Consider the following 23,227-nt stretch of genomic DNA (forward strand, 5'->3'; position numbering starts at 1 on the left):
GCCTAAACTGAGCTAGGTAGTTCATTAAACCACTCATGTGCGCCATAGAAGTTTCCAGCGAACCGGATCTGAACTACATCTCCCTAAGAGGTAAAAATAATAAGTATTTAAGTATCATGCACATACAAAAGACTTTGAGGAGCTAAATATGTGTCTATCCGGTGTTATTTTCATGAAAAAACCCTAAAATGCCTTTGCTCGGCCGGTATACAGACTTTTGCGCTATGTAGAGCTGAATCAGCACTACATAGTGCCAATTGGCACTACATAGTGTCAATCAGCTATACAAGTTATGGTTCTTGGATTTCTTTATTTTATTCAAAAATTTACATGTGTTTTGAGTGATTAACAAGCATTCTAAGTTTCTAAGTCGCAAAAAACAAGTTTAGGTCAAGAAATTACCTCTCCAATGGCTTGAAAGGCGCGATATGTGCTTAATTTTGCTAGAAGAGGAATCTCCTCTCCTTTCACAAGCCCAAGGTCATTCTGGCAGAAAATCAGAGCGGTAAGCTCCCAATTTGGTGCAACTAGGGTGCGTCTAATAAGTCTAGAAGATGAACTTGCCATTTGGAGACTGATTTTATAGAAATCAGATGAGAATTGAGCAAGAAATCAAAGGAAGAGCAAAATGAGATTTAGAGAGAAAACTAAGAAAATGAATAAGGTGAAGAAAGAAGAATGGATCAGCCTATATATATGTCCTAAGGGGGGGGGGGGCAGAAATGTCATTTAGGTCCCTAACCTGTCAAAATTGAATTTAGTCCAAAAGTTGGTACAAGCCCACAGAGGACACATAAAAGCACGATTGACACCCTGAGGGAAAATTTTTAAGAAAATTACAAGTTTGGTCTTTGATCTAGTAAAGTTACATTTTAGTCCTTAGACGGGCCAAATGCTGATATAGCTTTCGGAAAGCATTAGAACAAGTCAAATTGTGCCCCGAGGTAGGAAATTTCAACCCAAGTACCTGAAAATAGAAAATTACCAAATTGACCCAGTGGCGAAATTGTTTCCTAGAATGGAAAGTAGCTAGAGGGAGGTCTATGTAATCAATAATTCAACAGGCATAGCCCTAATTCCATTGGCATGGTTCCTAATTCAAACGAACGTGGTTCTCGAAAAGCAGGCGAAGTCCTCAAGCCCTAATCCAGTGAAATTGGCAATTCCCTAGTGGAGCAAAGTCCTAAGCAGGTGAAGTCCTCAACCCAAGCAGGCGTGGCCCCACTTCATCAACCGAAGTTCGAGCTTATGAAATGTGGCTTATACAACTCAAATATCCTTTTGCCATATCCTTGATCTCTAAGATTTGTCTCAATTTATTTAACGCATATGCATGGTCATAAATTTTGACAAATCAGGGGCAGCTATCAGCATCCCTTTTCTAGATCCAAATATCGAGGGAAGAAACAGAAAATCCTAATGATTAGAGTTACTGCTTTCTCGGGTCTCGGAAGGTAAAGGACAGATAAATCCAAGGCTAGGGTCAAGGTTAATCCAGCTAGAATTATCTTTTTGAAATCAATTTGGACCTAATTGTTAGAAAAAATTCAGTTTGAGGATCAAAATGGTAATTTTTATAAAATCACGGACTAAACTACAAATTTCAAAATTTCCTCTATAGAGCCAATTGATTCTTTATAGAACCGATTGAATTTTGACTCCCGACATCGTTTTCTGGATGATTTTACATCCAAATACAGATTCTAGAAGATTTCCCTGATGATAATCATTGTTTTATCGATAATTACTTAAATTTTAAATAAATGGGATATTTATCGATATTTCCTAAAATTTATCTCTTTCTCTAGGGTTTTCTTTGAACCCTATCTCTATAAATAGTAAGAGGTGTTTAGAGTTTCGGGAGAGGAAGGAAGAATTGGTTCGATCGTAAGTGAAATCAAGAGAAAAGAAATATTGAGAAAGAAAGAAAAGAGAGACAATCAGAAGAAAATAGAAGGAATTGCACTGACGATCGTAGTTAACACTTGAAGACCCAAGCTACTTAAGTAAGAGTCATTTTAGAAAACAAGGAACTTAAGAAAAAGCAGTTTTGGAAAAAAATTTCATTGATAAAAGATTTCAAAAAGCCAAATCCAGCTCTGGATTCCTTCCCAGTTTTTTATTCAATTGCCTCCTCATCGCCCGAGACTCGCATATCTAACATCCACGGTGACAACTTGAGGATTCCTTCAACCATACATCTGCATCAATCATAAAAATTGATTCTTTCATTCCTCTTGTGTTTTTTGTATGTTATTTGTTCTTAGAAACATGATTAGGATTTTGATCTTTGATAAATATGACTAGATTAGGTGTTTTTATTAATATGCATAATAATAGGATTTTGAGTCTAATATTAAGAACTAGATTTTTTAAAATCTGATTATTTAGCCAATTAGGGTTTTAAATTTGATTAAAAACATGTTATAGGTTAAATATTTAGATCTTTTTTTAATATGATTAAGTAATTGTACCTGTTAAAACATGATTCTTTTCTTTTGATAATCTTTTATTAGTTAATAAGCTTTTAGGGTTTTAGTGATTTGAGTTTTTTAGCTTTTGTAACTTTTATTTTAGTATTTTCTATCCATTTTATCACATTCTAATTAATTTCTAATACATGTGCATGTGAAAATCGGTTCTTAGGTGTGAGATTGTACTGGCCAATAAAGGAAAATTGATAGAAATTTGCCTCGGGACTCGAGAGTCTATTGGCTCAATTTAGAGCCAATCGGCTCTTCATGTATAGTGGATCGACTGATTAAGCTATACACTTTATTTTGTGTATTTTTGACGTATTTTGATGCATTTTCAGCCTCTGTATTGTTTTAGGTCTTTCCAGTTTTGCAATCGTAGCTGTAGGCGGGTTGTAATAGTTAGGATTTTTCTTCCTGCTCTATTTTCTTTATTTTGCTTGTTGTATGTTTGCCCAATACGTGATTAATTGACTGGTTAATAAAAATGGGCCACACAGACTTAGGGCTAAAAACAATCCAACATGAATTTGATAGTTTAATACGCTAATCCACTTTAACTAGGCCTAAACTCTAAAATCCAATTAGACTAGCGGGCTTTAGCATATTTAGTTAGGGTCTGAACTTAGTTAGGGTTGATATCACAATGAATGGGCCTTCCCATAACAAGTAGTCCATTAGGTTTAAAAGGCTAGAATCCAAAGAATATAACATATAATTGGACTAGAATAGGTGGGCCTTATACATAATTGGTTAGTAAGTAAGATTAATAACTTAAATATGGGCTAGGCTTGAATAAAATGGGCTAGACCTAGGTGTATTTTGTGTTGTTTTGGCATGTCTGTATATAAAATGCTTGCATTTATATGGAATATTTTGTTAAACATTAAATTTAAAGACTAATATACACAAATAAGGAAGTTGGCTTTTGGATCCATCTCTAGACTCTGTGGCGTAAACTTCCGTATGGAATTTGAGAAACGCACTCATTAGTAAAAGTGTCCGAATGGTGATTGCTATCTCCCTACTAGTCTTACTGTTATTTAGCGTGTTCTCCATTAGGTTGAAAAGCCTTACAGTGTCGTAGTCGCTAAAGATACTTGGGTGCGCACCCAAAACCGCCACCCATAGTGCCTCATCCGACCACTACATCTGTCATCAGATTACCATCCTCACTACTGTGCATAAACTAACACCGGTTGAACTCTTTAGTGATTTTTTAAATGTAGTCATGGCATGGCTTCAGTTTATCCTATTTTAACTCCTAATCTCTAGTCACCTGAGATACTATTAACATAGAGTCTCCAAGGATTTTAACCACTTTGGTCCCCATAGCTATCAATGTTTGTAGACTGAAAGTGCAGGCCTCATACTCAGCCATATTATTAGTGACCTAAACCTCAACTTCTTGGCGATAGAGAATTTTTGCCATCCTACTACCAATATCACGAGCAAGCTTTCATCTAGAAACTCAAAATTGCTGGCTCATCTACTTTAATAGAGTTCTGTACTAAAAATTCTATTACCGCATGTCCTTTTATTACCTTCTTGGTGGCATATTCAATATCGAACTCTGTAACCACTTCTCTAATTTTTTTACCAAGGGCGGGGTTTCTTGCAAGTACTTCATTGGATCGTGTCTTGATAAAGCCTCAATCTGATAAGACTAAAAGTAGTGCCTCAACTTCTTCAAACACCATACCATACCTAAGCAGGTTTTCTCTACCTCATTGTACTTCACCTCATACGGCAACGATTTATTATTGATGTTGTAGATTGCATGTTCAACTCTACCTTCAGCTGCTTAGGCCAGCATAGCTCCAATAGCCTATACTTCTACATCCAAATATAGGATCAAACTCTAACATGGTTGTAGAGGCCTTAGTATTGGTGGGTGTTTGGAATTGATATTAAAATATAAGGAAAGGTGCAACATAAGCAAAATAGAAAATTTTCAATTCCCACCAAGGATCTTATTGATGTAAATTAGTTAGAACACACAAAATAAGCAAAAGATAGAAAAGGCTTACAAAGGGAGTTTTTGGCCAATCCAAGAAATGCTTCTTACTTTATTGATTCTTCATTCTTCAAGGAGGACTGATGCACTTTAAAGCTACTCAAATGACCAACCACTTTTGGTGATCCACATAAGCTTCTAAGCAAAGATCTCTTAAACAACTTCTAAGAGATTGAGAAGAGATGTAGAAGATTAAATGCCAGTTCCAAGTAAGGGGGATGAATCAATTAATCTTATTGATTGATTCAAATAGGGTGTTCTTCTCAAGAAAACATTCTTCTCATCAAAGACATCAACCAATATCGCCCCACGCATCTCTTTCTTTTTATATGGCCTTTTAATCGAAGTCCTTAAAGGTTTAGGATTTCTACAAAATCCTAGCTTACATTAAGTTAAGATTTATTATCCTAACTGGAATTTAATTAATACAAGAACTAATCCATAAATAATAAACCATCATAGGCCCATTATACAATGCCCATTAGGTCTTAATTAATTAACCTTTAATTAAGCCCAATACATATGAGCTTAAGCCCAATGAGTCTCATTTTTATCGTCACTTAAAACCTATTGGTGTCTCACCCAAATGGTTCCTAATATGTTAGAAATAAATATAGATTATCAATTAAATTCCGTTAATTCAATGTTAATTCTCTAATTAACTTAATTCATATTCATAAATCAAGATTCACATCTAGTATTGGAAAAACACATGCAGTGGCGCTCTAAACTTTTCACATCTCATGGAAATTAAGGTTACAAGTTGTAATTGAGGATTAAGTTGAAAAAGGAAATAAATTTTCTTTTATGAATGTGAAGAACATAAAGAAAAATACTAAAACCTTTGAAGAGCAAAATTCAATTATTGATTGTTGATGATGTTTTTGTTAGAGAATCAAATAGAGATTCATAATTGTAAACCCTCTAGATTATCTCACACAATCAATCTCAAGCAAAATTATTCAATCCTTGAAGATGAAGAACTTCTTCTCCCCTTTCAAGTTTCCTACTATGATAATAGTAAGTATGTTAATTATAATTATGATAATAGTAGTAAGAAACTCTCTTATATAGTGCTAAGGATTAATAATACTTAACAAAGTTGTACAAACACATGTCATTACAAAATGTTTTTATGATGACATGTGTCAAGCAGTATTGACACATGTCATCATAAAATGATGACACATGTCAAGCTATATTGGCACATGTTATTATAAAACTCTTTTGTGATGACACGTGTCAGGCTGCTTTCTTGAGACATGTCGTTATAAAACCGTTTTGGTGATGACACGTGTCAAGCTACTTTTTTCACACATCTCATCATAAAAATATTTTCTGATGACACGTGTCAAGCCACTTTCTTAATACATGTCATCATAAAATCCCTTTTGTGATAACACTTGTCAAACTACTGTATGAACACATATCATTACAAACTCTTTTGTGATGACATATGTCAAGCTCCTTCAATATATAACACTTATATATTATACATTATCATTAGTTAGACATTTATAGACTTTAACTTTGGAAGATGCTAGTGTTCCTACTCGACGTACAAGTCAAGTCCATCGTCGTGCTTGAGTTGATCTTAACGTTTGTGACTTTCTAGGTTCATTATTAATTGGCAATTGGAATTTAATATTAAACTCTTTAATATAAATTAAAACAATTTAATCAAATTAAGGGAACAATTAATCAATTATCCCTTAATCATTTCCATAAATTATAAATGACGTCTAGCAACATATTATAATTACCCAATTAATAATAAAGGTATTGATTATTCATGAACTATTAATCAATTATCCCTTAAATCCTTCCATTGAACAATATTCTGATCGAATGAGGATCATAGAATAGTCAAATTCACTAACTTGATTGATGTGTGCTACTCGTGTTAGCTACAATCTAAGGCAGTGTACCTATCGATGCAGTCTAACACTAATGGTGAGTATCAAGGTCGCATTCCTCGGGAAAGTGAAAGCCCAGAGTTACTCCTTTGTTCTTTGTTATATTAACCTAAAATTAGCGATAAATAGTTTCTAAACTAACTAATAGCTACAAGCTAAGTCTTAAGGGAGATGCAAGAGTGATTGATAAATGAAATAATCAAGACAAGAAGACAAACCCAAAGGGAATCTAAACTAGTTGGCAATCAAACAAAAGATAAAGGATCGATGAGTCTAATTATGCTACCCGTGGATGAATTCTTAACCGAATTCGGTTTCTCTCTCGAGATAACCGAATTTCTAAACCTAATAACCTAAATTTGGAATCTCTTCCTAACGATTGATTCTTAAATTAGCATTAAGCTTTAATCCGCCTCTATTAAGCTTTGTTAATTCTTAATCCGGCTAGTTAATTATCCTTATCTCTAAGCGATTATTAACCAGTTCTTGCTATTCAAAATTCCAATTGCCAAATGGACTTCTCAATCACACAAAGCAATCTAAACATACAATTCACAACGTCTCATGAATAATGCATTATCTTATTAATCACCGAAATAAGAAGAATACAAAATTAACCCAAACAATCCAACAATATAATATCAAGCCAACATAGTAAAGAAATCCCAATGGATTTAATCAATCTAGCTAATCATGTTCATTCTCAAAGTATACAAGAATTCAATTACAACAATAAGCAAAGGTAGAGAAAACCCGATTACACCATTGGATGAGAGTAAACAGCCCCAAATCCTTTTGCTCCAATTGAATCGATTCTTGTTCCTCTTGCTCGATTTGAAAATCAATCAACGAACCTCACCCAATCTTCGATCCTTCAAGGGAATCTGATTGAAACCTTGATCCAAGTCTCCTTTTCTCTTAGTTTCAACTCAGAAAACCCTTAGAGAAAGAAAAATTAGGGTTTGGGACGTTCTAGCCCTACCCTCCTCCTTTTTTTCCTCTCTTCGTTCTTTTAATTAATACCCCCTATCGCCTCCAACACGGCCGTGTCCCTGGCCGTGTTAAGGACACGGGCTGGTGTTCCCGGCCGTGTTATTCTCTATGGCCGTGCTCCATAAGATCTACTTCTTCTTTGATGTCCAACACGGCCATGTTGGTAACACGGCCTGTGTTTATGATCGTGTTGAGAACACGGCCAGTGTTGAGACCAACACGGCCATGTTCAGCTTCCTCATGCTCGTACTTAGCTCATTTCGGCAGCTTTGACGTCCAATTATGCTCCAATTCTTTCCTTTTTCATTCTTTGACTTCTTTTGGACCTAATGCACACAAACATACGCATAGGGTGAGTGTTGATACCAATTCACATCCAAATATCCATAAAATTGATCTTAAAAACCCCATTTAGATGTGTGTATTTTACGCACATCATTGATTCTATGACCAAATCTAGGATACATCTCGACTAAATATGATTAATGCGAAAATTCATTTTCCATAAATTACCTCGGCCAAGGATTTCCTAGTCAAGATGTTATGGGATCACATAGGATATTTCCCTTATTTACTCAAGGCAATGGATTCCTTGTTGATGAACACATGCCTCCATGCCTATACAACTGGAGTCATTATCTGCTAGTACCTGTTCTAGTTATGAATGGATACCTAAAGCATAAGAAAATTTCAATTATATATTCATGAGACAACTCTGTCACCTCAGGTTTATGGATTAGTTACACCATCATAAATTAAAAATGAATCAGTGACTTAAGTAAATCATCCATGTGATTCATTATTTTTTCAAGTCGTGCTCAGTCCACTTGTCTCACAAGTGATCCATAATGATAACTTAGTAACTCATGCTAAATGGCATGAGACTCACCATCCTATATTTATTAGTATCTCATACTAGTTATAGAGTTAAACACATTATGTTGGTCTTCTAGATTAAAAATATCCAATATTCAATCCTATGACAAGAACTATTTTATAATATTTATTCTAAAGATCATCCATCACTCAGATTCTCAACTCTTAAGAATGGAATCTTTAATAAATATAATTAGACTTATTCAATAGTTATATCACTATAAAAATGAATGAAAGATAATTAGCATTAAATAAAAAGATATTCATTATAGAATTATATCATAATGTATTAACCAAAAAGCAAAAATTCTAATTGGCTTTTAGGACATACATCTAATATCTAGCAATGCATCATGAGCATCCAAATATGTAAGAATGATTAAAGTACTTTAATCAAGGTTTGTAGTGAACAATCTTACAATTTAATTCAATTCTTTCATTGTACTTTTATCCCAATTGATTCATAGAGTATGGATGCAAGTGTCACCTCTGTAATTGAACCAATCATATTTATTCTTGATAATTGCATATAATATTTTGAATAAGATCTATAAAAAACTTTTCATAATTTTCATTATACAATCTTGGCCAAGTATTTTCATGTTAAAGTATTTCAAGAATCATCAAGATAAGGTCCCATGACCTATTACCTTGAGCAATGAATTTTTTATTGATACCTTATTATCTTCATATGACTCTTACTATACCTAGTGACTATTCCTTGAGCACTACATGGATAGGAGGACATATGATAGTATCAAAGTATAGTAATCCTTATATAAGATAATTTAATGTTATCTCGGTCTAAGGATCACGTCTTACATAATTTTCAGAAGAGTATTTTCCATTGACATTTGGGGTAAATTCCATATGGACTACTTAGTAGGGTCATGTTCAATGAACTTATTCTTGTAACAAGCAACCATATGCTTATCTCGGGATCCTTATTCCTCAACCTTATGAGATAGATTACTTACTTCACAAGTAAGTGATAACATATTATAGTAGTCTCGAGCGTTTGATCAATTACTAACGATCAATATTCTTGATGAAACATCGACTATGAACAAAGTTTACGAACGTATATAATGACAACCTCATCTTTATAAACTCACTTTATAATTTCTCTTACATTTGTGACTATATTCCATAATGTTCATCTCTAATGGTTTGAATTATTTTTTATAATACCACGACTACTTGTACCATTAGAGTCGAACAATTCTCTTATTATAATTGCATGCCATCAATATGATGTATAAATTAACATAGATCTTCTAACAACTACTTGTCTTTATGGCACATGCTAATAATCTCCAACTTGCACTAAAGCATAATCAAAGCCAATCATAATGATATTCAACACTGAGCTCTTTCTTATGATGATCATGTTCTTTCTAGGTCAAATAGCTTTATGGGAGGATTAACTTTGTTATCCTCAATGGGTATTTGTTTTATATATATATTCTACTAATAAGTCATTTATTGGTAATGCTTCAATACAATATTTTGGATCGCATATGAGACCTTGGTTCTTTAAAAATGGCTCTATTGTCCATCTAACTCATTAGATTAACGATCCTTAAGAGCCATACCTTATTCTTGAAAAAGAATATTAAGATCCAATTATCTCTCGTATATTGCCTCAAACATAATGAGATGTATTAAGCTCAAGTCATAAGAATGATCCTTTTGGAACTCTTTCAAAAACTCATGCTTTCCTTATAAAAATGAATTGAATCTATCTTGTGAGTTTATTCTATGTGATTCACAATCCACATCTAGAATAACCATAAAGTCTAGTACATAACATGATATATATATACATAATCGAATATTATGCTTTCGCATAAATTTTTGTATTAATAACCTCTTTCTCAATGAATGTTTATGGCACATATCTTTGGAAAGAGATATGTTAAGAGACATCGCCAAGAATCTTTATCGGATTCTTCTATGTTAAACTCTTTTAACACATATGTCTATGTACTTAAAATTTGGAACATTCGTGCAGTTTGAGGCATCTATCTCCATAGATTTTAATCCTAAAAAGTAAACTGCATGTTCAAACTCTTTATGGATTTATAAGTCTTGGTAGACTCATGATAAAGGATTTGTCACTAAACAGGTGCTAACATCTTTCATATGCCTTCGTTTCCACTGCTCATTTGTTAACAGTCTAATTATGCAACACGAGCCAAAGGAAGGAGCGAACCCTTTGAGGCCCTTGCCATTTCTAAACAATCTCCCATTCCCTTTATCTATATGTCCACAACATACAATATTAGGAAACATTATTATTCTCCCACTAGCACCTTTGTATATACTTGTTTATTCTATTTAGAATGATACTTATAATTACATTACTAATCAACCCTTTGATTAAGTATGTAATTTATTAAGTTTTCTTTGCTCAAACTTTGTGCAAAGACTTCCATATTAGTTTTTCTCAAAAAAAAAAACTCACTTGCACCTTAATGAATTTAATCCATTTAAATGGGTCTACCACAGTCTTCACTTGGTTAAACAATATAGTATCCACAAATGGCTTGATGCTAACTTTAAGAGTTAATGTCAAACATAGTGTAATAGAGATATAATTACATATTCCATAAGAGATCTTCATTTCTTATAAATATGTTGTATCCTACTGCATGCCAAAAGTTGTGTATATGACAACTTAAGGTTTGTGCATCTTATGCTAAACACCTTCAAGCTATGTTCCATTTTAATGCTAATTTGTTTATCCTGATCTCTACCAACATCTATCAAACTCCCATTGCATCTTTCAAAAAACTCCTTTTCTTGAAAGAAAATATATTCCAAATAAATACTTTTGTTTCAAGAGTATGATAGTGTTGATATCCTAAAATCCTTTTTGGATATCTCACAAACTTACATTTATTAGATCAAGCCTTTCAGCTTTGTCTAATTATGTATGTTTCTCTTAAATATCGCATACTAGTCTATGTCCTATATAGATTTATCATATCATAAATGGAACATATTAGAGTTGATGGTTATAAGAGTATATATCCTATGAGAAGGCTTGCAACACTCTTTATTGATATAACTAAGTCTCACAGAGTTAGGTTTCATCATCTTATGAAACTTTATCAATTTGGATAATTGCAAGTTATAGACATTCTAATTATGATTAAAGTATTCCCTATCATGATCTAATCTTGATATGATACTTTATCATAACTCTTCCTAAAACAAGCATACATCCTATGTATCGCTTAGGAATTCCGCATATGTGTCTTTCTCCAGGACAACTTGATTATAATATTGATTTCATAGGATTTATAAGTTACATAACTTATTTATGTTACCTATTTGTCTTAATATCAATAAATCCTTATGCCTATTTAGGATTGCTTTAGTATTCTCGCAATAGAGTTTTATTTTTCTTACTTTTATACAACCATTTATATGATATTCTAGAAACAAAAATTATTTAACTAAATAAGGCAACAATCACCAAATATTATTAAATAAAGTAATAATCAACAATTGTTCTAGAAAAGAATTAATAACATATATTAAATTCTAAATAAGAAAAATAAAAATAATAATTAAACTAAATGGCAACAATTGCCTTCAAGTTAGTCTATTCCTTTTTTTTGGAATTAGAAGCTTGTTCTTACTTCTTATCCTTCAAAGCAGCGAGATAAGCCTTGCAGTTTCTTCTCTAATGTCCTTCCTTCCTGCAATGATGACACTTTCCTTTATCCTTGTTGACACCTCTAATAGCATTTAAGGCTTTCTTGAGCTTATGGGCTTTCTTTCCCTTTTCCTCCTTAGAATTACTCTTAGCAGCCTTAGAATGTTCTATCACTAGAACTACTCCCTTTTGCTTATTTATGATGTCCTCCGCAGTCTTTAACATATAATAAGTTCGGGTATCGTAGTATCCAATTTATTCATTTGAAAGTTCATAACCAACTGCAAATAACTGTCAGGTACAGATTGCAAAATTAAGTCTATACCTAATTCATGGTCCATCACAAAACAAGACACCCTAGATGTTCAATATATCCAAGCATCTTTAGTCCATGTGCATTCGCAAATGCACCTTCAACCATCTTGCATCGGAACAATTCCTTTGAGGTCTCATACCTTTCAATCCTTGACTGCTCATCAATCATTTCCTTCAAATGTAAGATGATAGTTTGAGCATCCATATTTTCATGTTGTCTTTGTAGTTTGGAAGTCATACTTCCTAACATCATACAAGCAACTTGGTCATCCTCTTCTTGATGCTTTGGACCACCTCCTCGAGTGTATCATCAGCAGGGAGATGCAACAGAAGTGTTTCTAGCACATAAAACTTCTTTTCTTATTTGAGAACAATTCTCACATTGCGATGCCAACCAAGAAAGTTTGACCCAGTAAGCTTGTTGGTGTCAAAGATACTACGCAAAGATAGATTGCCACTCATCCTTTCTTATAACCTTCCAATATAAAGATAAACAAATATAAGTTAATTTATAAAAGTAACTAGTAAAGGTCTTGCAACCAGTTACTTAGCTTCCACTATTTTTCGATATAAATTAATAGCCTTCACTGTCAATTTGGGATGCTAACAATTTAGTTATCCTAGTGGGTTAGAATCCCATCTATTTTAATATGAACTTGAGTTTGCTCAAAAAACTAGATTAAAATAAATTAGGTAGACAACTATTTGTCAATTGTATCTCTATACAACTTCTAGATCAATTACGCGACAACGATGTTTGTCTAAATATAAATTACGATGTTCCAAAAAGCATATATGTTTCAGCTAATTCATGCTTCTATCTTCATATAATCAAGGCTTTGTGCATCCGAATTATATAAGATAGTTAAGTAAGACCCATCAATTAAAATAGAGAACATACTCAGGTAATGGCCAACCTTTAGTTTGCTCAACAAATTGACCTATGAACAAGGCTCTCATTCCTTTTTTGAATTATAGAAGGCAACTTAATCATGTTCTTAATATGTGACTTAATATTCAATGAGGGATTTGTTAAAAAGTGGTGATTAAGGTTTCATGCTTTGGCATGATCATACAAATATCGAATGTAAGGGTTTCAAGCTTTGGCAATGAGCATACATATATTATACATCACATATATAATATAAGCTAAATATGTCAAACTACTATGGATGATTATAGACTTTCTAAACCAGTTATCTCGAGTCATTGAAGATAACTAGATGGTCAAAACCTAGGTATTGCCTTCATGATCTTCAAGTCTTGAAGCAATATCCTATTCATCTCTATTTGGTGTTAAATCTCCATCCGGATTACAAAATAAAATTCTATCTAACTAATCTAAAACTATATGTAATATTTACATAAGATTTAGAGAAACCTTTAATTGCATTCAATGGGAGTTATATGAGAAAAGAATTTTACAACTTAGAGAAATTTAGAGAAAGGCAAGGAACGTAGTTCTTATTTCAAAAATACCAAATCAAAAAATTCAACTATTCAACACAATCACATTGGTCTTTATAGTCCATAACCATCCATCACGCCAAATATAATCTTATTATATAAAGCATATAAAAGAATCAAGATAGCATAATTCAAGTTATTTGATCATTGTATGCAATTAGGATTAAATGAGGTATGGAGAATTAAAATAATTAAATGATATTCAAAAATAACAATTCTCCTTATTTTAGAGGACAATTTTTAGCCAAAACAAAAATTAGGATATAAAGTCAACCTTTAACTAAACAAACTTTACTAATCCTAGTCATACTAGGAAACAAAGATTTAGTCTTAGTTGAAGAAAGTTGTAGAGAATTAAAATTAATTAAATTAGATTTAATTAATAACTAATTCCCTTTAAAATATTCTTAATTTTAATTTTATGTCCTTTTAGAATACAAAGTCAAACATTAAGACATAAAGTCAAACTTATGTCTGAATTAAGACAAACAACCTAGTCATACTAGGACACTAAGATATAAGTCCTAGGTTAAAAAAAATTAATGAGAAACTTTATTTAATTAATTCAAATTTAAAAATTAAAATTTCCTTGTAATTCCTTAAATTTTTGGCTATATCTAAATTTTAGTACAAAAATCAAACTCTTGGTTTAATCTAGACAACTTCCTAGTCCAACTAGGATTTTAAAATTATAAGTCCTTGCCTAAAAAATTTATAGTACTTGTATTAACTAAACGACCTTTTACTTAATCTCCTAATTATATTAGGACAAGTAATTATAATTCTAAAACAACTAAGATATGTTTTAATACAAGGAGTCACATGCCAACTAGGAAACTTCATCTAGAAATCCCTACAAACAAGGGCACTCCTTATTTAACAAGATTTAAAAATCTAACGAGGCTAATTAATCACATTAATTTCAGAATTAATTGAATTCATCAAGATCTATCATCAAGAAAATCAAATTTTATATTAAACAATTCAAGATAATCAAGATTCACATGGCAATCATTAAAAAATAAGGCAACTATGCAAGAAACATGATCAAGATTCAAATCAACCTTTAAGATTACTTTAAGAACCCATCTTATGCATGAAATAGATCTGATGTTCTTCCTCAAAAGGCTTGCCAATAGATCAAGAACCACACATGTGCTGAATTCCAACAAGCAACCCATATTATGCGTATAACTCATCAAATCAACACTTGATTTATATGTTATGTGCATATATGGTGTTCATGAAGATCAAATGGTATTCTTTTTGGTTCATTACTTTTTATAATAATACCGTTATAAAAAAAAATCTCTTTTTTAACAGAAATACAATATTGCACTTTGATTTATTAAAAAACACAAATGTTCTCTATTACTATAATTATTTATCATCAAAAAAGCTCTAACCATTAGTTATTAATCAACGCTCCTATAGTGACGATAAATCTCTTCAACATTGATGAAAGTGGTAATGAGACATTTTTAAAGATAAGTCCCTTAGAAGAGTCATGTCTTTTGAATAAGGTCTCATAGAAGAGTTATATCTCTTTATAAATCTTGCATTATAAAAGACTTCCTCTAACTGTTTTTCATTATTTGTTTTTCTTTTATTCTTAAAAAAAATTTCATCCTGCCTTTGAGAGAGTTAATACTGTTAGTTCATATTTCTTGTAAATTGGAGTGCTATTTTTATAAGAAGAAATCGGTGTATCCTAGGAGACAATTGTTATCAAACCCTTAACACCAATGGGAAACAAGTTTTTCTTAAGTAAATAGAGTAAAACTCTACCCTTAATTTGATTTGATTACAGATTTTTCTATACACTTTATTTACTTAAATTTATTGTTTATGTTTTATATAATAAAATATATTTTAGTTTTGTCTTGTTATGATTATTTTATTTAAAATTTAATAACCCAAATAACACTACTCTAGTAAACGATTATGTAAGATGTGATCCTTAGACTTGAGATAATCTATTAATCTCATGTGAGCACTATTATAGTTCGATACTATATTATAACCTTCTAACTATGAGGTTCTCAATGAATAGTAATTAGGTATAATAAGAGTTACATGGAGATTATCAATAAACGATTCATTACCCAAGATAATTATTACATGGGACTATATCCTATAGTTTCTTGATAGTATACTAACTTATACAAATCCTTAGGCAATGTAGTTGAATATATTGATTATGGATTGGGATTCGTAGATCAAGTTCACAAGTTAATTTCATTGTATCAAAGAACAAATATGATTAGATCAAATATAAAGTTGACACTTGAATCCATACTTTATGATCTAATTGGGATACAAGGATAATGAAAGGATTGAATTACATTGGATAAATCGTTTACAACAAGGTTGATTAATTGGCACTAATCCTTCTTATATACACATTTGAGTGGTCATGATGCATTACTAGATGTCAATCTTAATCTATGAAATATGAATTAAGTTAATTAAAGAATTAGCAATGAATTAAAAGAGTTTAATTCACAATTCATAATTCATTTCCAATATATTAGGAACCTTTTAGGTCATACACAAATAGGCTTACAGTTAAGATTAAAATTAGGTTTAAAATTGGGCTTAGGCTTATATACATTGGGTCTAATTAAAGGTTGGGCTATGGTATTCAGATATAAGGGTCTTATTTCTATACTTATGTATTAATTAAGTTAACTTAATCTAACAAGCCCAACTAAGGCCTAACGTAAGAGTAAGTAAGGCCTTGTTAGGAATACTTATTATTAAAGGACTAGGTTAAATCTCATGTATATATGAAGAGCATGGGCGACTAGGCTAAGAGTTGTTGCCACCAATACTTAATTAATTTGATTAATTAAGATTCAACCTTACTAGGAACTAATATTCACTCCTAATTATCTTCTCTCTCTCTCTTGTGAAAGATTGTTCATAAGAGATTCCAAACTTTAAAACTTTTGTGTGTTACCATTAGAGGTTGACCATTTGATTAGCTTTGATGCCCATATCAAAAGGGATCATATCAATGGCTGAAACACTCATTGTAATAATCTCTTTCTATTTGGTTGTTTTATGAGTTATAATTATTTTAATCAATGAGATCTATCTTAGGTATTGAGAAAAAATTTAAATTATTTTTATTGCCTCTTTAATATTTTCAAATTAATTCCTAACATGAGTAATGTTTCGATTGAGTCAGATTCTCAAGTGGTAATTACTGCGTTCCATAATTTATTTTCTAATTCTTCACATTTTGGTATTGTGATAGATGGTTGTAAATCATAATGGAATGATTTGGTGAATGTCAGCTTGTCCTTTGTTTTTAGATGAGCAAACCATACAACTCACTTGTTAGCCAGAGTTGCTAGTTTTTTGTCCGGTTTTTAGGAATGATTTGATAACTCTCTCCCATTCCTTAGAGATGTTTTCCCCTTATATATCTTTATGAAGTTTCATTTCTATTAAAAGAAATATCCACTATCAAATATGGACAATATAATAATAATGGCTGATCAAAGTGAAAATAGTTAAATTTTTATGAATTAGAATTTTTTAATAATCAAATACTTTTTTCTTTTATGATTTATAGCTATATATCTTTGTCAAAAAACACATACCAAGAATTATCAAAGACTAAAAATAAAAAATTCTTTGGAAGAAGTACATAAAAGTATCTTGTGATTTCATCATTTTATAATTTTCAGTATGTGATTTTTTTTCAAACAAAAAGAGACATGTAGTTATAAATCGTGATAAAAAAAAATATTTCACTATTAAAAAATCTCAATTTGCAAGGATTTAGTTATCTTTACTCCGATGAGCCATCATTATCATATTTCTCATGTTTGATAACATAGATCTTAACAACTCAAAACGTAATTTTTTGACCGTTAAATTGATATCATCGAATTAATGAGTTCTTAAATCGCGATTTAACAGTTAAATATGGAATAATGAATTGTTAAGCTCCAAATTCGCATTATCAAACACGAACAACATAATAATGATGACGGATCGGCATAACGATGGTTGAATCCTTACAAATCGAGACTTTTTAATGATGAGATACTTTTTTTGTCATGATTTGTAACCACTTATCTTTTTTATTTCAAAAAAAAATCACATATTAAAAATTATAAAATGATAAAACCACATAATAGTTTTAAGTAGTTATTCCAAATACTTTAATATACTTATGTGTAAAAACCTTTAACTTGCTCTAATTGCATACTTTTATTTTATTATGCTTGTATCATTTAGTTTTTCGAATGAGATAATTGAAAAGTTCCTTTCTTATGGTTGCCCATGTATTAGGAGAAATTTTAAATAAACATCTTATAAAACTGAGTTTTATTTAGTATTTTTATAAATGACGTGATAGGAAGAAATCAGCTAATAATTTCTTACGCAATTTCTTACGCATTAGTTGGCTAAACATTTCCAAAAGAAATTGAAACAAAGCCAATCCGAGATGGCAACGACTGCCAAATTACTCCGCTCATCTTGCTCTTACTACCACTGGTTCTACAACTACTCCCCACTACCCCTTCCTCTCCATAGTCCGCAAACCAACTTAGTTTTACCTTATACTTCTACTAGACTTGATAAAGCACAGAGGTCTAATCACAGTCGGTATCTAAGGTCAGCGGTGAGGGCCACTATGCTCCACCAAAACCCAATTGTCTCCGATCTTTGTGCTACTGGTTTGTCCGGCGCGATTGCACTTTCGGTTCTTCGTCTCTGGAAAGAAACCGCAATACGGGGCATCTTCGACCAGGTTAATGTTTTACTCATGCTTAATTGTTGAAAATGGAGACTAGATAAGAAAAGAAATTGGTCTTTCTTTTTTATTCCTTATTATTTAGCTTTTCTGGCTTTTGATTAAATAATTGGCCATTACGAGACGTCACCATATAGAAACAGACAAAAAACTTAAAAAATAAAATGATAGGATCACAAGTAATCAACAACTAATAATGCACAACTAGAGAGAGAGAAAGGGTTGTGGCTGTGATTGTAGGGGTAAGATGTTCGGCAGTAACCCCGTCGTGTCGGATGTCTGTGCGGCTGTTGCAACTGCCGGAATCATTTTCGCGCTTCTTGAATTCTGGAAAGTTACAGCCAAGCATGGGCTTGACCAGGTTTAATTATTTCCTCCTATTTTGGAATTAGCTTTTACTAGGAGAAGGCAATCGCATTTAAAAGCTTTTTAGCTAATCACACGTCTGAAGTCCTATATATGCAGGTTCTGAAGATTATTTTGCTTGCTTTTTTGCTTTTTTTGGGTAATTAGAGGCTCTCGCAGTGCAATTTCCCTGTCGTCTGCTATGCTCTGATTTTTTTTCTTTTTCTGAATTTTACATGTATACATCCTTGCTTCAGATAAGTGAGTCTGTTAAAATGGAAGCAAAAGAACTAAATTTTCTATCTTCTTTGGCTTGGAGGTTGCTTATCCTTCATTCTTTCTTGGTTAGAAACTGAATAGGAAGCTTGTGCACATAAGCATTGGGCTGGTATTCATGCTTTGCTGGCCCTTATTCAGGTAAACTCATGACTGATGAAGCTTTACGTAAGCTACTATGTACTTGGCTGATGACATAGCAGCTCCTAATTATTACAGTTCAGGGCATCAGGGAGCAATTTTAGCAGCTCTTACTCCAGGAGTCAACATCTTTCGGATGCTTCTTTTGGGATTAGGGATATGGAAAGATGAAGCTACAGTGAAATCAATGAGCAGATTTGGAGACCACAGGTTACAACCTTGGATGTAAAATTTATTTAGTTTGCCTGTGTTAAAATGTGGAAATGTGCTAAATCTGCATAACTAATTGTGCCTTTCCTCTGAGTATTTGTCCTTCCTAGAGAGCTCTCTTTTGTGCTAAATTGCAAATCCATATACAGAATCTTCTCTCTTTTGTCCTCTTATCTGACATGGTTTGATTAGGAAACTTGTTATGTTTTTAGTTACTGGCTCTGATGCTGCTAAGCTTTTAAGCGACTGGCACTAATAAATGAATTTAGCTGAGCAGATAGCAAAAGAAATACGAAATGATCCTTTTTCTTTTCTTCTTTTAATAGCATACACCATTGCTGATTTTTCCACTATGACTTCTCAGTTTATACTTTTTTTTTCTTGTTCATCAGGGAACTTCTGAAGGGTCCACTGTACTATGCTTTGACCATTACCCTGGCCTGTGCAATCTACTGGAGGACTTCCCCTATTGCTATTGCAGCAATATGCAACCTGTGTGCTGGAGATGGTACTTCTGTCTAGATTCTGTTTTATTGTTTTGGAATGTTCTATGTAAACTTCAAATACTTTCATTTAAATGGATGTTCCAAGTCATTTTACGTTCTAGCATAAAACTACTGCTGCTTGGTTTCAGGAATTGCAGACATTGTCGGAAGACGGTTTGGTAGACAGAAAATCCCTTACAACAGGGATAAGTCTATAGCAGGTAGCATTGCAATGGCACTGGCTGGATTTATAGCATCTGTTATGTAAGTCTTGATTCATCTCCTCACAGCTTTTGTTGATGTTTGATGGAAGCTCCACAAGATGCAGTAGCTTTATTTTTTATGTTTTTAAATCTCCGACAGGTTTATGTATTATTTTGCCTCTTTTGGATATCTTCGGAAAAGTTATGAAATGATCTTGGGCTTCCTAGTCGTTTCTCTTGCCTCAACTCTCGTAGAATCACTGCCAATAAGTACTGAGCTTGATGACAATCTCACAGTTACCGTAACTTCCATATTGCTAGGAACCCTTGTTTTCTGATGTCAAGAACTCGTGTGAACTTCCTAGTGGGCATAATTGAGATCACTTACTGTTGTCAGATAATGTATTTTTATTTGTTCTGTGTAATGCAAATAGTCAAATGAAATGTACCAATTATACCCATTCATGTTTGTTCTGCTGCCTCTAAGTGTAACGCATTGTTTATTTCCAGTGTGTTGATGAGGAATTTATTTTAGTTCTAGTGTTTGGATGTCTTGTTAAACATTATAATAAAAGGAAATAAAATGATTCTATAAAGTAATACTTTTATAAGTTTGTTATATTGTTGGGCGTAGGGATGTGAAAAAGGGTGTCTGTGTTCCTTTCTTATCCACTCGAATTGACAGGTATAGCAAAAACTATGCGGGAATGTAATAAACAGAACGTAGATGTTACTATAATTGAAGTTTAAGTTTAAAGATATTAACTGCTGAAATCCTGAAATCAAAGGTATTACAAATCCTGCAGTTTTATCCAGAAAGCTAGCCAATCACAATGACCAATTAGACGTTTTAACACTACAGCTTCACCAATTACAGGATTCAGTAGTGGTTCAGGGGTCGACAGGGCAGGCCTTTGCAAACCCTTCAATCTTGCAGGTTCAAGAAAAGCTTTGATTCCATGAACTAGGATTGTCATATTTGCATATGCAAGAAAATGTCAGGTAGAAGAAAATATCCGTTCTGATGAAGTATTCAATGCAACATTGGCAATAACAGCTCAGGGATGAACCTGGGAATATATGCGAGGTATCCGCTGGAAGAGGAAAAAAGATAAAGATAAAAAAGAAAAATGCTAAATGAATTACAATGTAAATATCAGCAACTAGCAGATGTTCAATGCCAGTCAAAGATCATTACCCCTATAGGTGAAATATTGACATTAAAACTGCAGGCACGTGTTGCATATTTGAATCATGATATTCAAAACTTGACTTGTATTTTTATTTCTTTCATTCTTAGTTTCGGATTCAGATTCTAACCAGTTCCCATTCCCTCAATAAAATTGTTGAGAGATTATGCGCCATAACCCTTGAGCATACATGACCAATAAAAAGAAAACAAGCCCCATTTGTGGGGTTGCTTCCCGATTGTTAGCCTTCCTGCAATAAGCTGTGCTTCATGACTCATCCAAAGTGCCATTTGAATATTCTTCACCTGCAAGATTGGGTGTTCCATTTGATAACCGGTTTGCACTGCTGGAATTTGAATAAGGAGAATATGTGGAGACAGGACTGCCTCGTGAGTGCCGGTTCTGCGCAGCTGTGCTACTTCTAGTTGCCTTAAGACGAGCCTTCCTTCCCTGCATTGAATTTCAAAAGCACATTTAATGATTAAAAACAGAAGTGTGATAAAAACGCCATGAGTAAGAGATAAGGAATTCTCACAAAATGGTATTGAAAGAATCTGGTAAGGAATATATATCAAATATACACCGAAACTTATACAAACTCTGCTAGGCTAGTCTTGACCAGAAAATATATGTATTATGTTAGGATAAAGTAATAGAGCCAAGACATTAACAGTTGAAGGATCACCTTTCCCATGCACTTTTCCAAATGAGGAGCAAATCTTCCAGCCATTATTGATCGCCCACAATTCATGCAATCAAATATTTCATTTGCAACAGGTGGATGGCTTTGCCCAAATATGTCCACCACATACTTGCTATTTGTTTCACCACTAATACTAGGATCAGCAACCCTAACACGAGCTTGTGTTGACAACCTCAATTCTTCTTCCTCTTCCTCTAAGTTGCGATCAAGTCCCAACTTCACTATCCGGTGACATTCAGAGGCAACATCAACAATTATGGAATCAAGTAGGTCCCCAAAGAAATGCGACGATAGCTGTATAAGGAAAATTTTGCATAGATTTTGAAGAGAATATTTGAGAAAGCCAACAAATATTTAGTAGTTGGCAGGAATTTCAATTTCATAAAAAAAAAAATTATTGGCAAGGAGTAAATATCAAAAATTCAACGTCAATAAACTAAGTATGATACAGAATTTCTTTTTTTCTTTTTCATTTTCCTTTGAAAGGAAATGTATGCTATAAATCTACGAGCACATAACCTCCAATCTAATTAGATTCTAGACTTTCTTATTCAACTGAATCCAACCTAATTACAGTTACAATCTCCTTATCATTTTTGTTTCATAAAATTGAATTTCTTAACCCATAAACGGGAATATATCATCAGAACTTCCAAAAGAGTAATTAGACAAAAATTTCACAGAGACATTAATGCAGAGACAAATACCTGAGTATGAGGAGACATGTTATCCTCGTTTGGCACTGACATAACGTTTTCTTTTGTGGGTTGAGCAGGTATCAGAAGGAGCTTCTAACAACAACTGCAACAAAATATCATCAATAGATTAAAAAATTTTAAGAAACATACCATTAAAATTAATGAGTAAAGCAAAAAATTTAATAATCAATGTGTCATATGTAAAAACCGAATGGCTATAACTTACAGATCGAAACTAGTTTAGTTAAAAATAAAAATATATGAGACCTTAATCTTGGCAAAGTGAGGGCGCCAGTTGATTTTCCTCTCTTCCGGTTTTGCTACCGATTCCCAGGGAAAAGCAAAAGAGCCACGATCATGAGCGATGCACGTGCTTCCTAGATACTAACAAGCAAAGGCCACAGCTGCCTTTTTCTATTTCTTTTCTCTTTTTTGGCCGAGAAGTTACAAATAGTAATTTTATTGCTCAAAATCCCA

The 23,227-nt window shown here is 32.8% G+C and overlaps 2 protein-coding genes across 4 annotated transcripts; one reads left to right on the forward strand and one right to left on the reverse strand.

The window, feature by feature from the left end:
• Positions 1 to 18,120: 18,120 nt before the first annotated feature.
• Positions 18,121 to 20,629, forward strand: LOC8272401 (farnesol kinase, chloroplastic). 2 transcript variants are annotated; one of them, XM_002516601.4, is made up of 6 exons: positions 18,121 to 18,496; positions 19,194 to 19,261; positions 19,340 to 19,471; positions 19,864 to 19,979; positions 20,106 to 20,220; positions 20,320 to 20,629. In XM_002516601.4, the coding sequence occupies exons 1-6, from the start codon at positions 18,191 to 18,193 to the stop codon at positions 20,495 to 20,497; spliced, it is 915 nt and encodes a 304-aa protein (XP_002516647.1). In that variant the 5' UTR covers positions 18,121 to 18,190; the 3' UTR covers positions 20,498 to 20,629. The 2 variants fall into 2 exon arrangements, with proteins under 2 accessions (XP_002516647.1, XP_048227009.1); XM_048371052.1 differs by lacking the exon at positions 18,121 to 18,496 and adding an exon at positions 18,538 to 18,860.
• A 625-nt stretch (positions 20,630 to 21,254) lies between these two features.
• Positions 21,255 to 23,179, reverse strand: LOC8272400 (SAGA-associated factor 11). 2 transcript variants are annotated; one of them, XM_015717707.3, is made up of 4 exons: positions 22,977 to 23,179; positions 22,760 to 22,853; positions 22,035 to 22,346; positions 21,255 to 21,799 (listed from the first exon to the last, which is right to left on the reverse strand). In XM_015717707.3, exons 2-4 carry the CDS (start codon positions 22,799 to 22,801, stop codon positions 21,617 to 21,619), a joined length of 537 nt encoding a protein of 178 aa, XP_015573193.1. In that variant the 5' UTR covers positions 22,802 to 22,853; positions 22,977 to 23,179; the 3' UTR covers positions 21,255 to 21,616. The 2 variants fall into 2 exon arrangements, with proteins under 2 accessions (XP_015573193.1, XP_015573194.1); XM_015717708.3 differs by having other exon boundaries at positions 23,018 to 23,177.
• Positions 23,180 to 23,227: the final 48 nt, after the last annotated feature.

Source organism: Ricinus communis, chromosome 2, assembly GCF_019578655.1.
Source record: "Ricinus communis isolate WT05 ecotype wild-type chromosome 2, ASM1957865v1, whole genome shotgun sequence".
Taxonomy (NCBI): domain Eukaryota; kingdom Viridiplantae; phylum Streptophyta; class Magnoliopsida; order Malpighiales; family Euphorbiaceae; genus Ricinus; species Ricinus communis.

Bases quoted from the DNA above. Each gene is read 5' to 3' on its own strand.
- LOC8272401 (XM_002516601.4), top strand. From the start codon at position 18,191: ATGGCAACGACTGCCAAATTACTCCGCTCATCTTGCTCTTACTACCAC. The intron at 19,980-20,105 runs GTACTTCTGTCT...GCTTGGTTTCAG, and splicing joins CAACCTGTGTGCTGGAGATG to GAATTGCAGACATTGTCGGA. The intron at 20,221-20,319 runs GTAAGTCTTGAT...AATCTCCGACAG, and splicing joins GGATTTATAGCATCTGTTAT to GTTTATGTATTATTTTGCCT.
- LOC8272400 (XM_015717707.3), bottom strand. From the start codon at position 22,801: ATGTCAGTGCCAAACGAGGATAACATGTCTCCTCATACTCAG. The intron at 22,347-22,759 runs GTATTTGTCTCT...TTCCTTATACAG, and splicing joins ACATGTCTCCTCATACTCAG to CTATCGTCGCATTTCTTTGG. The intron at 21,800-22,034 runs GTGATCCTTCAA...AATTCAATGCAG, and splicing joins TGGAAAAGTGCATGGGAAAG to GGAAGGAAGGCTCGTCTTAA.